Source organism: Ascaphus truei, unplaced genomic scaffold (genome assembly GCF_040206685.1).
Source record: "Ascaphus truei isolate aAscTru1 unplaced genomic scaffold, aAscTru1.hap1 HAP1_SCAFFOLD_535, whole genome shotgun sequence".
Taxonomy (NCBI): domain Eukaryota; kingdom Metazoa; phylum Chordata; class Amphibia; order Anura; family Ascaphidae; genus Ascaphus; species Ascaphus truei.
Window position 1 is genome coordinate 62,039 of NW_027456866.1, and position 16,086 is coordinate 78,124.

The following is a 16,086-nucleotide window of genomic DNA, read 5'->3' on the forward strand; positions in this document are numbered from 1 at the left end:
CCTCCCCTGCATAGTGTCACAGTGATCCCGTCCCTCCCCTGCATAGTGACACAGCGATCCCGTCCCTCCCCTGCATAGTGACACAGCGATCCAGTCCCTCCCCTGCATAGTGACACAGCGAGTCTGTCCCTCCCCTGCATAGTGACACAGCGATCCCGTCCCTCCACTGCATAGTGACACTGTGATCCCGTCCCTCCCCTGCATAGTGACACAGCGATCCCGTCCCTCCCCTGCATAGTGACACAGCGATCCCGTCCTTCCCCTGCATAGTGTCACAGCGATCCTGTCCCTCCCCTGCATAGTGACACAGCGATCCCGTCCATCCCCTGCATAGTGACACAGTGATCCCATCCCTCCCCTGCATAGTGACACAGCGATCCCGTCCCTCCCCTGCATAGTGACACAGCGATCCCATCCCTCCCCTGCATAGTGACACAGTGAGTCTGTCCCTCCCCTGCATAGTGACACAGCGATCATGTCCCTCCCCTGCATAGTGACACAGCGATCCCATCCCTCCCCTGCATAGTGATACAGTGAGTCTGTCCCTCCCCTGCATAGTGACACAGCGATCATGTCCCTCCCCTGCATAGTGACACAGTGAGTCTGTCCCTCCCCTGCATAGTGACACAGCGATCCCATCCCTCCCTTGCATAGTGACACAGCAAGTCTGTCCTTCCCCTGCATAGTGTCACAGTGATCCCGTCCCTCCCCTGCATAGTGACACAGCGATCCCGTCCCTCCCCTGCATAGTGAAACAGCGAGTCTGTCCCTCCCCTGCATAGTGACACAGCGATCCTGTCCCTCCCCTGCATAGTGACACAGCGAGTCTGTCCCTCCCCTGCATAGTGTCACAGTGATCCCGTCCCTCCCCTGCATAGTGACACAGCGTTTCCGTCCCTCCCCTGCATAGTGACACAGCGATCCAGTCCCTCCCCTGCATAGTGACACAGTGATCCTGTCCCTCCCCTGCATAGTGACACAGCGATCCCGTCCCTCCCCTGCATAGTGACACAGCGAGTCTGTCCCTCCCCTGCATAGTGACACAGCGATCCCGTCCTTCCACTGCATAGTGACACTGTGATCCCGTCCCTCCCCTGCATAGTGACACAGCGATCCCGTCCCTCCCCTGCATAGTAACACAGCGATCCCGTCCCTCCCCTGCATAGTGTCACAGCGATCCTGTCCCTCCCCTGCATAGTGACACAGCAATCCCGTCCATCCCCTGCATAGTGACACAGCGATCCCGTCCCTCCCCTGCATAGTGACACAGCGATCCTGTCCCTCCCCTGCATAGTGACACAGCGAGTCTGTCCCTCCCCTGCATAGTGACACAGCGATCCTGTCCCTCCCCTGCATAGTGACACAGCGAGTCTGTCCCTCCCCTGCATAGTGACACAGCGAGTCTGTCCCTCCCCTGCATAGTGACACAGTGATCCCGTCCCTCCCCTGCATAGTGACACAGCGATCCTGTCCCTCCCCTGCATAGTGACACAGCGATCCAGTCCCTCCCCTGCATAGTGACACAGCGAGTCTGTCCCTCCCCTGCATAGTGTCACAGTGATCCCGTCCCTCCCCTGCATAGTGACACAGCGATCCCGTCCCTCCCCTGCATAGTGACACAGCGATCCAGTCCCTCCCCTGCATAGTGACACAGTGAGTCTGTCCCTCCCCTGCATAGTGACACAGCGATCCCGTCCCTCCACTGCATAGTGACACTGTGATCCCATCCCTCCCCTGCATAGTGACACAGCGATCCCGTCCCTCCCCTGCATAGTGACACAGCGATCCCGTCCTTCCCCTGCATAGTGTCACAGCGATCCTGTCCCTCCCCTGCATAGTGACACAGCGATCCCGTCCATCCCCTGCATAGTGACACAGTGATCCCATCCCTCCCCTGCATAGTGACACAGCGATCCCGTCCCTCCCCTGCATAGTGACACAGTGATCCCATCCCTCCCCTGCATAGTGACACATTGAGTCTGTCCATCCCCTGCATAGTGACACAGCGATCATGTCCCTCCCCTGCATAGTCACACAGCGATCCCATCCCTCCCCTGCATAGTGATACAGTGAGTCTGTCCCTCCCCTGCATAGTGACACAGCGATCATGTCCCTCCCCTGCATAGTGACACAGCGAGTCTGTCCCTCCCCTGCATAGTGACACAGCGATCCCATCCCTCCCCTGCATAGTGACACAGCAAGTCTGTCCTTCCCCTGCATAAAGACACAGCAATCCCGTCCCACCCCTGCATAGTGACACAGCGATTCCGTCCCTCCCCTGCATAGTGACACAGCGATCCCGTCCCACCACTGCATAGTGACACAGCAATTCCGTCCCTCCCCTGCATAGTGACACAGCGATCCCGTCCCTCCCCTGCATAGTAACACAGCGATTCCGTCCCTCCCCTGCATAGTGACACAGCGAGTCTGTCCCTCCCCTGCATAGTGACACAGCGATCCTGTCCCTCCCCTGCATAGTGACACAGCGAGTCTGTCCCTCCCCTGCATAGTGACACAGCGAGTCTGTCCCTCCCCTGCATAGTGACACAGCGATCCCGTCCCTCCACTGCATAGTGACACAGCGATCCCATCCCTCCCCATCATAGTGACACAGCGAGTCTGTCCCTTCCCTGCATAGTGACACAGCGAGTCTGTCCCTCCCCTGCATAGTGTCACAGTGATCCCGTCCCTCCCCTGCATAGTGACACAGCGATCCCGTCCCTCCCCTGCATAGTGACACAGCGATCCAGTCCCTCCCCTGCATAGTGATACAGAGATCCCGTCCCTCCCCTGCATAGTGACACAGCGAGTCTGTCCCTCCCCTGCATAGTGACACAGCAATCCCGTACCTCCACTGCATAGTGAAACTGTGATCCCGTCCCTCCACTGCATAGTTACACTGTGATCCCGTACCACCCCTGCATAGTGACACAGCGAGTCTGTCCCTCCCCTGCATAGTGACACAGTGATCCCGTCCCTCCCCTGCATAGTGACACAGCGAGTCTGTCCCTCCCCTGCATAGTGAAACTGTGATCCCGTCCCTCCACTGCATAGTTACACTGTGATCCCGTACCACCCCTGCATAGTGACACAGCGAGTCTGTCCCTCCCCTGCATAGTGACACAGCGAGTCTGTTCCTCCCCAGCATAGTGACACAGCGAGTCTGTCCCTCCCCTGCATAGTGACACAGCGAGTCTGTCCCTCCCCTGCATAGTGACACAGCGATCCTGTCCCTCCCCTGCATAGTGACACAGCGATCCTGTCCCTCCCCTGCATAGTGACACTGCGATCCTGTCCCTCCCCTGCATAGTGACACAGAGAGTCTGTCCCTACCCTGCATAGTGACACAGCGATCATGTCCCTCCCCTGCATAATGACACAGCGATCCTGTCCCTCCCCTGCATAGTGACACAGCGATCCTGTCCCTCCCCTGCATAGTGACACAGCGATCCTGTCCGTCCCCTGCATAGTGACACAGCGAGTCTGTCCCTCCCCTGCATAGTGACACAGCGATCCTGTCCCTCCCCTGCATAGTGACACAGCGAGTCTGTCCCTCCCCTGCATAGTGACACAGCGAGTCTGTCCCTCCCCTGCATAGTGACACAGCGATCCCGTCCCTCCCCTGCATAGTGACACAGCGAGTCTGTCCCTTCCCTGTATAGTGACACAGCGAGTCTGTCCCTCCCCTGCATAGTGACACAGCGAGTCTGGCCCTTCCCTGTATAGTGACACAGCGAGTCTGTCCCTCCCCTTCATAGTGACACAGTGAGTCTGTCCCTCCCCTGCATAGTGACACAGCGAGTCTGTCCCTCCGCTGCATAGTGACACAGCGATACCATCCCTCCCCTGCATAGTGACACTGCGATCCCGTCCCTCCCCTGCATAGTGACACAGTGAGTCTGTCCCTTCCCTGTATAGTGATACAGCGTGTCTGTCCTTCCCCTGCATAGTGATACAGCCAGTCTGTCGCTCCCCTGCATAGTGACACAGCGATCCCGTCCCTCCCCTGCATAGTGACACAGTGATCCCGTCCCTCCCCTGCATAGTGACACAGCGATCCAGTCCCTCCCCTGCATAGTGACACAGCGAGTCTGTCCCTCCCCTGCATAGTGTCACAGTGATCCCGTCCCTCCCCTGCATAGTGACACAGCGTTTCCGTCCCTCCCCTGCATAGTGACACAGCGATCCAGTCCCTCCCCTGCATAGTGACACAGTGATCCTGTCCCTCCCCTGCATAGTGACACAGCGATCCCGTCCCTCCCCTGCATAGTGACACAGCGAGTCTGTCCCTCCCCTGCATAGTGACACAGCGATCCCGTCCTTCCACTGCATAGTGACACTGTGATCCCGTCCCTCCCCTGCATAGTGACACAGCGATCCCGTCCCTCCCCTGCATAGTAACACAGCGATCCCGTCCCTCCCCTGCATAGTGTCACAGCGATCCTGTCCCTCCCCTGCATAGTGACACAGCAATCCCGTCCATCCCCTGCATAGTGACACAGCGATCCCGTCCCTCCCCTGCATAGTGACACAGCGATCCTGTCCCTCCCCTGCATAGTGACACAGCGAGTCTGTCCCTCCCCTGCATAGTGACACAGCGATCCTGTCCCTCCCCTGCATAGTGACACAGCGAGTCTGTCCCTCCCCTGCATAGTGACACAGCGAGTCTGTCCCTCCCCTGCATAGTGACACAGTGATCCCGTCCCTCCCCTGCATAGTGACACAGCGATCCTGTCCCTCCCCTGCATAGTGACACAGCGATCCAGTCCCTCCCCTGCATAGTGACACAGCGAGTCTGTCCCTCCCCTGCATAGTGTCACAGTGATCCCGTCCCTCCCCTGCATAGTGACACAGCGATCCCGTCCCTCCCCTGCATAGTGACACAGCGATCCAGTCCCTCCCCTGCATAGTGACACAGTGAGTCTGTCCCTCCCCTGCATAGTGACACAGCGATCCCGTCCCTCCACTGCATAGTGACACTGTGATCCCATCCCTCCCCTGCATAGTGACACAGCGATCCCGTCCCTCCCCTGCATAGTGACACAGCGATCCCGTCCTTCCCCTGCATAGTGTCACAGCGATCCTGTCCCTCCCCTGCATAGTGACACAGCGATCCCGTCCATCCCCTGCATAGTGACACAGTGATCCCATCCCTCCCCTGCATAGTGACACAGCGATCCCGTCCCTCCCCTGCATAGTGACACAGTGATCCCATCCCTCCCCTGCATAGTGACACATTGAGTCTGTCCATCCCCTGCATAGTGACACAGCGATCATGTCCCTCCCCTGCATAGTGACACAGCGATCCCATCCCTCCCCTGCATAGTGATACAGTGAGTCTGTCCCTCCCCTGCATAGTGACACAGCGATCATGTCCCTCCCCTGCATAGTGACACAGCGAGTCTGTCCCTCCCCTGCATAGTGACACAGCGATCCCATCCCTCCCCTGCATAGTGACACAGCAAGTCTGTCCTTCCCCTGCATAAAGACACAGCAATCCCGTCCCACCCCTGCATAGTGACACAGCGATTCCGTCCCTCCCCTGCATAGTGACACAGCGATCCCGTCCCACCACTGCATAGTGACACAGCAATTCCGTCCCTCCCCTGCATAGTGACACAGCGATCCCGTCCCTCCCCTGCATAGTAACACAGCGATTCCGTCCCTCCCCTGCATAGTGACACAGCGAGTCTGTCCCTCCCCTGCATAGTGACACAGCGATCCTGTCCCTCCCCTGCATAGTGACACAGCGAGTCTGTCCCTCCCCTGCATAGTGACACAGCGAGTCTGTCCCTCCCCTGCATAGTGACACAGCGATCCCGTCCCTCCACTGCATAGTGACACAGCGATCCCATCCCTCCCCATCATAGTGACACAGCGAGTCTGTCCCTTCCCTGCATAGTGACACAGCGAGTCTGTCCCTCCCCTGCATAGTGTCACAGTGATCCCGTCCCTCCCCTGCATAGTGACACAGCGATCCCGTCCCTCCCCTGCATAGTGACACAGCGATCCAGTCCCTCCCCTGCATAGTGATACAGAGATCCCGTCCCTCCCCTGCATAGTGACACAGCGAGTCTGTCCCTCCCCTGCATAGTGACACAGCAATCCCGTACCTCCACTGCATAGTGAAACTGTGATCCCGTCCCTCCACTGCATAGTTACACTGTGATCCCGTACCACCCCTGCATAGTGACACAGCGAGTCTGTCCCTCCCCTGCATAGTGACACAGTGATCCCGTCCCTCCCCTGCATAGTGACACAGCGAGTCTGTCCCTCCCCTGCATAGTGAAACTGTGATCCCGTCCCTCCACTGCATAGTTACACTGTGATCCCGTACCACCCAAGCATAGTGACACAGCGAGTCTGTCCCTCCCCTGCATAGTGACACAGCGAGTCTGTTCCTCCCCAGCATAGTGACACAGCGAGTCTGTCCCTCCCCTGCATAGTGACACAGCGAGTCTGTCCCTCCCCTGCATAGTGACACAGCGATCCTGTCCCTCCCCTGCATAGTGACACAGCGATCCTGTCCCTCCCCTGCATAGTGACACTGCGATCCTGTCCCTCCCCTGCATAGTGACACAGAGAGTCTGTCCCTACCCTGCATAGTGACACAGCGATCATGTCCCTCCCCTGCATAATGACACAGCGATCCTGTCCCTCCCCTGCATAGTGACACAGCGATCCTGTCCCTCCCCTGCATAGTGACACAGCGATCCTGTCCGTCCCCTGCATAGTGACACAGCGAGTCTGTCCCTCCCCTGCATAGTGACACAGCGATCCTGTCCCTCCCCTGCATAGTGACACAGCGAGTCTGTCCCTCCCCTGCATAGTGACACAGCGAGTCTGTCCCTCCCCTGCATAGTGACACAGCGATCCCGTCCCTCCCCTGCATAGTGACACAGCGAGTCTGTCCCTTCCCTGTATAGTGACACAGCGAGTCTGTCCCTCCCCTGCATAGTGACACAGCGAGTCTGGCCCTTCCCTGTATAGTGACACAGCGAGTCTGTCCCTCCCCTTCATAGTGACACAGTGAGTCTGTCCCTCCCCTGCATAGTGACACAGCGAGTCTGTCCCTCCGCTGCATAGTGACACAGCGATACCATCCCTCCCCTGCATAGTGACACTGCGATCCCGTCCCTCCCCTGCATAGTGACACAGTGAGTCTGTCCCTTCCCTGTATAGTGATACAGCGTGTCTGTCCTTCCCCTGCATAGTGATACAGCCAGTCTGTCGCTCCCCTGCATAGTGACACAGCGAGTCTGTCCCTCCCCTGCATAGTGACACAGCGATCCCGTTCCTTCCCAGCATAGTGACACAGCGAGTCTGTCCCTCCCCTGCATAGTGACACAGCGAGTCTGTCTCTCCCCTGCATAGTGACACAGCGAGTCTGTCCCTCCCCTGCATAGTGACACAGCGAGTCTGTCCCTCCCCTGCATAGTGACACAGCGATCCCATCCCTCCCCTGCATAGTGACACAGCAAGTCTGTCCTTCCCCTGCATAAAGACACAGCAATCCCGTCCCACCCCTGCATAGTGACACAGCGATTCCGTCCCTCCCCTGCATAGTGACACAGCGATCCCGTCCCACCACTGCATAGTGACACAGCAATTCCGTCCCTCCCCTGCATAGTGACACAGCGATCCCGTCCCTCCCCTGCATAGTAACACAGCGATTCCGTCCCTCCCCTGCATAGTGACACAGCGAGTCTGTCCCTCCCCTGCATAGTGACACAGCGATCCTGTCCCTCCCCTGCATAGTGACACAGCGAGTCTGTCCCTCCCCTGCATAGTGACACAGCGAGTCTGTCCCTCCCCTGCATAGTGACACAGCGATCCCGTCCCTCCACTGCATAGTGACACAGCGATCCCATCCCTCCCCATCATAGTGACTCAGCGAGTCTGTCCCTTCCCTGCGTAGTGACACAGCGAGTCTGTCCCTCCCCTGCATAGTGTCACAGTGATCCCGTCCCTCCCCTGCATAGTGACACAGCGATCCCGTCCCTCCCCTGCTTAGTGACACAGCGATCCAGTCCCTCCCCTGCATAGTGATACAGAGATCCCGTCCCTCCCCTGCATAGTGACACAGCGAGTCTGTCCCTCCCCTGCATAGTGACACAGCAATCCCGTACCTCCACTGCATAGTGAAACTGTGATCCCGTCCCTCCACTGCATAGTTACACTGTGATCCCGTACCACCCCTGCATAGTGACACAGCGAGTCTGTCCCTCCCCTGCATAGTGACACAGTGATCCCGTCCCTCCCCTGCATAGTGACACAGCGAGTCTGTCCCTCCCCTGCATAGTGAAACTGTGATCCCGTCCCTCCACTGCATAGTTACACTGTGATCCCGTACCACCCCTGCATAGTGACACAGCGAGTCTGTCCCTCCCCTGCATAGTGACACAGCGAGTCTGTTCCTCCCCAGCATAGTGACACAGCGAGTCTGTCCCTCCCCTGCATAGTGACACAGCGAGTCTGTCCCTCCCCTGCATAGTGACACAGCGATCCTGTCCCTCCCCTGCATAGTGACACAGCGATCCTGTCCCTCCCCTGCATAGTGACACTGCGATCCTGTCCCTCCCCTGCATAGTGACACAGAGAGTCTGTCCCTACCCTGCATAGTGACACAGCGATCATGTCCCTCCCCTGCATAATGACACAGCGATCCTGTCCCTCCCCTGCATAGTGACACAGCGATCCTGTCCCTCCCCTGCATAGTGACACAGCGATCCTGTCCGTCCCCTGCATAGTGACACAGCGAGTCTGTCCCTCCCCTGCATAGTGACACAGCGATCCTGTCCCTCCCCTGCATAGTGACACAGCGAGTCTGTCCCTCCCCTGCATAGTGACACAGCGAGTCTGTCCCTCCCCTGCATAGTGACACAGCGATCCCGTCCCTCCCCTGCATAGTGACACAGCGAGTCTGTCCCTTCCCTGTATAGTGACACAGCGAGTCTGTCCCTCCCCTGCATAGTGACACAGCGAGTCTGGCCCTTCCCTGTATAGTGACACAGCGAGTCTGTCCCTCCCCTTCATAGTGACACAGTGAGTCTGTCCCTCCCCTGCATAGTGACACAGCGAGTCTGTCCCTCCGCTGCATAGTGACACAGCGATACCATCCCTCCCCTGCATAGTGACACTGCGATCCCGTCCCTCCCCTGCATAGTGACACAGTGAGTCTGTCCCTTCCCTGTATAGTGATACAGCGTGTCTGTCCTTCCCCTGCATAGTGATACAGCCAGTCTGTCGCTCCCCTGCATAGTGACACAGCGATCCCGTCCCTCCCCTGCATAGTGACACAGCGATCCCGTCCCTCCCCTGCATAGTGACACAGCGATCCCGTCCCTCCCCTGCATAGTGACACAGCGATCCCGTCCCTCCCCTGCATAGTGACACAGCGAGTCTGTCCCTCCCCTGCATAGTGACACAGCGATCCCGTTCCTTCCCAGCATAGTGACACAGCGAGTCTGTCCCTCCCCTGCATAGTGACACAGCGAGTCTGTCTCTCCCCTGCATAGTGACACAGCGAGTCTGTCCCTCCCTTGCATAGTGACACAACGAGTTTGTTCCTCCCCTGCATAGTGACACAGTGATCCCGTCCCCCCCCTGCATAGTGACACAGCGAGTCTGTCCCTCCCCTGCATAGTGACACAGCGATCCTGTCCCTCCCCTGCATAGTGACACAGCGAATCTGTCCCTGAGTCTGTCCCTCCCATGCATAGTGACACAGCAAGTCTGTCCCTCCCCTGCATAGTGACACAGTGAGTCTGTCCCTCCCCTGCATAGTGACACAGCGAGTCTGTCCCTCCCCGGCATAGTGACACAGCAAGTCTGTCCCTCCCCTGCATAGTGACACAGCGATCCTGTCCCGCCCCTGCATAGTGACACAGCGATCCTGTCCCTCCCCTGCATAGTGACACAGCGAGTCTGTCCCTCCCCTGCATAGTTACACAGTGAGTCTGTCCCTCCCCTGCATAGTGACACAGCGTTCCTGTCCCTCCCCTGCATAGTGACACAGCGATCCTGTCCCTCCCCTGCCTATTGACACAGCGATTCCGTCCCTCCCCTGCATAGTGACACAGCGATTCCGTCCCTCCCCTGCATAGTGACACAGTGAGTCTGTCCCTCCCCTGCATAGTGACACAGCGATCCCGTCCCTCCCCTGCATAGTGACACAGCGAGTCTGTCCCTCCCCTGCATAGTGACACAGCGATCCCGTCCCTCCCCTGCATAGTGACACAGCAATTCCGTCCCTCCCCTGCATAGTGACACAGCAATTCCATCCCTCCCCTGCATAGTGACACAGCGAGTCTCTCACCAAAGTCTATGTGTGATGCCAGCTCCTCGCTCACAGTGTATGGAGTGCTGGATCTCACCACACTCTCACCTCCCTTCATAAACCGGTGAAACTCTGACCCAGGGAGCAGACGCTCTGCAATACTGTGAGGGAGAGTGAAAGCAAGTGTTAGTGGAGACCAGAGGGAGAGAGAAGGCTAAGAGACAGATGAGGAAGAGGGGGGGATGAAATAGGGACCATCTGGTCAAAGACCAGAGAGATGGCCAAACAAGTTAGGGGAGGGCCACAGAGGAGATTGAGGGGAGTGGGGGAATCGGAGAGAGAAAGAGGACTGACTTGGCCGATGTTCGGCAGCGCAGGAAGTCTCGGGGAGTGGGGGAATCGGAGAGAGAAAGAGGACTGACTTGGCCGATGTTCGGCAGTGCAGGAAGTCTCGGGTCTGGACAGTTTCACACTCTCGGACTCCGTGTCGCTCCAACCAACTCCTGACTGTACTGAGGGTGTTGCCGGATGGCTGGACAAGGGACATCACTTCATCCAGGGACAGGAAATGACCTAAAGGGAGAGAGTACAGAGGGGAAAGGTCATGCAGGGACCAGTCTGAAGGCACAGAGGTCACAGGGGAAAGGTTGTGAAGGGTGTCAGACACATCTGTGCTGGATATGTTTTCTATTATCTACTTTGCTTCTAATTTGGGATATCAGGTCCAAGAAGCTAACGCCGAACCAGCTCAGCAGCCTGGGGTTCCCGACCTCTGACACCTGACTTCCCGGTGCTGGGAATCTGTTACTGATGGATAGGGCAGTCAATGCAGTTACACAGTTACATAGTTACACAGTTACATAGTTACATAGTTACATAGTAGATGAGGTTGAAAAAAGACGTACGTCCATCAAGTTCAACCTACTGTATGCTAAATTTAGACAACAGATACTTTATCCTATATCTATACTTACTTATTGATCCAGAGGAAGGCAAACAAATACCCCAGTGTCATATCATCCAATGATATCTCATAAGGGGAAAAATAAATTCCTTCCTGACTCCAGATATTGGCAATCGGATTAATTCCTGGATCAACATCCTTCCCATGTATACTTATTTGGTATATCCCTGTCTACATTTCCTTTCTAAAAAGATGTCCAACATTTTTTTGAACAAATCTATTGTATCTGCCATCACAGTCTCCATGGGTAATGAATTCCACATTGTAACTGCCCTTACTGTAAAGAACACTTTCCTTTGTTGCTGGTGAAATCTCCTTTGCTCCAACCTTAAGGGATGGCCCAGAGTCCTTTGTACTGCCCGTGGGATGAATAGTTAATTTGAAAGCTCCTTGTACTGTCCCTGAATATATTTGTATATAGTTATCATATCCCCTCTTAGACGCCTCTTTTGTAATGTAAATAAATCTAATTTCGCTAGCCTCTCCTCATAAGTTAGAATGTCCATCCCCTTTATTAATATGGTGGCTCTTCTCTGCACTTTCTCTAGTTCACAAAAGGGAGAGGGGATGGAAATATCCTTTTATTGGGTGCACTCCTATCTCACACACAGGGTCTGTGGTGTGTATGTTTATTAATCAATCACATCACATTTCAAGTTTATGTTTACCCTCGTAACTCTTGCACAGAAACAAACCAGGTGGGTTAATATGTAAGAACAGATCCTTTGAACATATAGGGTATCTATCTGTATGTGCAATTATAAAAAAATACTTTTTAATACAGGATATATCCTTCAACCAGTTTTCAATCCAGGTGCATCACGATGGACCAAAAAAATACCAACATGTTTTGCGCTTTATCAAAGGATCATCTTGATAACGCGCCGGAGAGCGCGAAACATGTTGGGTTTTTTTGGTCCATGGGACTTGAATAAAATGACGTTTTTTATGGGGCACCGAGTGATTCTTGCCTGGATTAGTGCTCCGTTTTTCACATCGTGATATTTCTGGATTCTACACACGGACTGCACCCTGGGACCGGCTGGGATTTTAAGATGATGACGGGCATGCATACAGGAGGGCTGAAGGTACTGGAATTTGGCTTTATATATTCATTACACCGTCCTTGATATTGCCTTAAAGAGTTCCATTTTATAGTATGTAGCCTAGTCACCTGATGATACTATTCTGCCCTTGGGCTGGGAGTAAACCCTGGTACAATCTGGGTGCCAGTAGTTAATATGGGGGTTTTCCCCTCCGAGGAGCTGCATTTGAGTGACAGTGGGTGCCCTTTTCCTGTAGTAATGGTCCAGGGTCCATCATCCAGTGGATAGCTGAGAGACAGTATGGGGCAGAACCTACCTTGTTCCTGTAACTGTACAGAAGAGTAATAAACCAGTTCCTGTTTACATATACTACCTGCCTAGTGTGTGAACTTACTGGGGAGAGAGGTAGTAAGTTCTACCGTGGGAGATCACCTTCAGCTCCTGGAGCCCACGGCAGATGGAGGCGCTGCACTGCTAAGGAGATATGTGGGGTATGAACCACAGAAGTCTAGTCCTGTGTCCCCACTACCATCGGCGGACGACTCAGCCCCCCTGTTACCAGCAGGTATCATGCACCACATGACTCGAAATGGTCAAATCTTCCACTGGGTGGGGGAAACACCGTTACATTTGGAGGCGCTTCTGAAATCTGTTATCCAAACAGGACAGGCTTTAAGCGAAACAAGAAAAGAAGCACAGGAGCGCACCAAGGTGAGGAAAAATTGTAAATGTATTAAACAATAAGGCAATAAAATAACTTACATGTAAGTAAGAATAAATGAGTATCCAGGTCAACGAAATGTTCAACAGATCGGCATCATCAGTCAGACAGGGGGGCAATTTCAGTTCCATTTATGTGAAGGTCCCGTATGCTGGGACTCACTCTATAGCACTTGCTGCAGGAATCGCCACTGCGTGTAACATTTGGAGGCGCTTCTGAAATCTGTTATCCAAACAGGACAGGCTTTAAGCGAAACAAAGCTGGAAGTGACAAGGTACGCTTCCAGAACAAGTACTGAAATTGAAGGAGGGAGGCTAGGTGTCGTATCCAGGGGACCCGGGCATACCATAACCAGGGCCAATTTCCCTGCCACTGAAATATACTGTTGACGGCCCAAATGGGTGAATGGTCTGGAGACAAGAAGGCTATTGCTGTTTAAGTCGCCCTGAGGCGGGTAGTCGAGATGCCTAAATGGGGTGCTCTGATTAAATTAGTCCCAGAGGCCTCTCCATGGGTCTGCGATACTGGCAGCCGAGTGGGGCGGCGTAAGGGTACTGCATAGGGAGTATCTTAGGAAGGGTGCCTGACGTGCAAGGTGCCAAGACCTCCGTTGGAAAAAGCCCAGAGTACCACTAGCCAGATCATGGAACCACAGAGTGTTTGTAATGGACAAAGATCGTGTACAGTGTATCGAGATGGAGCTTTGCTAGCCTGGGGTACAACCTACTCTTGGTAGACTGCTAATCTATGTACTGTGAGGATCCACAAAGAACGGATTCCATTCGGAATTGCGGTCACTGCGTGGTCTGTGAAGGAACTGTGCCCAAAATGGAGGTTCCCTTGCCCGGGAATATGCCACGTGAGCTACACTGGCGACACACTTTATTCGAGCTCGGCTAGTCCCACGAATTCGGGTATACCCGGGTGTATTGAGGTTTGTGACTGTTTTCTGCCCGAGTACATTGAGGTATTTTCCAGGCAGGGATTGAAGCATTTTATTCCCGCTGGCTGCAATACTGCACAGTATATATATATATACTGCATTACAATTCATGAATTTATGCCATCTGGTAGACACGCGAAGCATTGCAGCCTATTAAATCCTAATCATTATCATTTAACAGATCAGCCACCCGTCAGCCAGGCATGAACCCAGGCTGGGAAGGCAAACGCAACGGGGCTTGTCAGAGGTGAGGAGCGGTGCATTCCAGGTATCTGCCAGGTACATACTGGGTATTTGCTCGAATAAAGTGTGTCGGTGCAGTACATGAGCTAAAATGGCATTCCTCGCCAAGGCTGGATGGCACACGTGCTGCTATCCAACAGTTTACACGTGAACTTTTTGCAGAGTTCTGCAACGGTCTGGCGTAAAAGCCAGGACCCCACACAAGAGATGTGACTGGCTCAGCCAAGAGTCACGCCCCATCCACGTCATCGGGTGCTCCTCCTCTAATCTCCACCAGAGGGAGGAGACACGCCGACAATCAATGTCCAAAGACTTCGGAGAATAAGGGAGGTACCGGATGTAGCGGACCAAACCCTCAGTCCTTTGGAGCCTTGCGAGCGAAAGGAGTGATCTATCCATTTCTCTTGTGCCTGTGCTTACAGAGAAGGATGACTACTATGAAGTTTACCCACTACAGGCTACCAGGACTCATGGTGGTAGCCGTGGAAAAGGAAAAGGTACTTCAGATGCCTCTGTCCCACATGTGACTTCCCAGATGGCGACCAAGTCTGGGGAGCCCAGTGTGCCCGCTGCGGAACACAGTTCCTCAACTCACACAGCGGCCTACGGAGTTTGCCAAGAAAGATGCGGCTGACCCCAATCCTTGGCCAGTCGGTACTGCTGCTAAACAATCCACCTCAACTATGGAGGCTTCGGAGGGCCCGTGTGCCCGAGATGAGGCCCAAGGGGATATGGGTATTCCGATGACTATCGAGCAGGATTAGATGGTACCAGACCCGGTCCCAGAGGAATCAGAGACAGTCGGTGAACCGGGAACTGCCCACAAGATGTTGGGTAAAGGGACTGCCTGGGGTGAGGAGGCACCGCTGTTCCTTGTCTATTGCTGCTGGGAACTCAGAAATGATCCAGTGCCTTTCCCCTGCGGACGTGTCCCTACCCTCTTCATGCACAAGTAGTCATCGGTCTTCGGTGGTGTTTTGGGCGCTGCCAACTATGCCGACCAAGACCGAGGATTAGTGCCTCCTCTCCATGGTGGAAAGAGGAGCACTGGTTCAATAGAGAAAGGAGTGGCCTCAGCTTTCGCGCTGAGCCACTCGCAGCAGATGGGCGCAGCTCCAGCTTTCGCGCTGAGCCACTCACAGCAGATGGGCGAAGCTCCAGCTTTCGCGCTGAGCCACTCGCAGCAGATGGGCGCAGCTCCAGCTTTCGCGCTGAGCCACTCACAGCAGATGGGCGCAGCTCCAGCTTTCGCGCCGAGCCACTCGCAGCAGATGGGCGCAGCTCCAGCTTTCGCGCTGAGCCCCTCGCAGCAGATGGGCGCAGCTCCAGCTTTCGCGCTGAGCCACTCGCAGCAGATGGGCGCAGCTCCAGCTTTCGCGCTGAGCCCCTCGCAGCAGATGGGCGCAGCTCCAGCTTTCGCGCCGAGCCACTCGCAGCAGATGGGCGCAGCTCCAGCTTTCGCGCTGAGCCACTCGCAGCAGATGGGCGCAGCTCCAGCTTTCGCGCCGAGCCCCTCGCAGCAGATGAGCGCAGCTCCAGCTTTCGCGCTGAGCCCCTCGCAGCAGATGGGCGCAGCTCCAGCTTTCGCGCCGAGCCACTCGCAGCAGATGGGCGCAGCTCCAGCTTTCGCGCTGAGCCACTCGCAGCAGATGGGCGCAGCTCCAGCTTTCGCGCCGAGCCCCTCGCAGCAGATGGGCGCAGCTCCAGCTTTCGCGCCGAGCCACTCGCAGCAGATGGGCGCAGCTCCAGCTTTCACGCCGAGCCACTCGCAGCAGATGGGCGCAGCTCCAGCTTTCGCGCCGAGCCACTCGCAGCAGATGGGCGCAGCTCCAGCTTTCGCGCTGAGCCACTCGCAGCAGATGGGCGCAGCTCCAGCTTTCACGCCGAGCC

At 55.5% G+C, this 16,086-nt stretch overlaps 1 protein-coding gene across 1 annotated transcript in view; it reads right to left on the minus strand.

Moving 5' to 3' along the window:
• Window positions 1-16,086, minus strand: part of TPP1 (tripeptidyl peptidase 1) — a gene marked incomplete at its 3' end in the record, with an annotated part of 105,013 nt that overhangs the window by 33,591 nt on the left and 55,336 nt on the right. Inside the window, exons 4-5 of the mRNA XM_075584301.1 lie at window positions 10,702-10,852; window positions 10,319-10,440 (exon numbers count right to left, since the gene is read on the minus strand). Coding sequence (XP_075440416.1) covers window positions 10,319-10,440; window positions 10,702-10,852 — 273 coding nt within the window. The remainder of the gene's footprint in view (window positions 1-10,318; window positions 10,441-10,701; window positions 10,853-16,086) is intronic.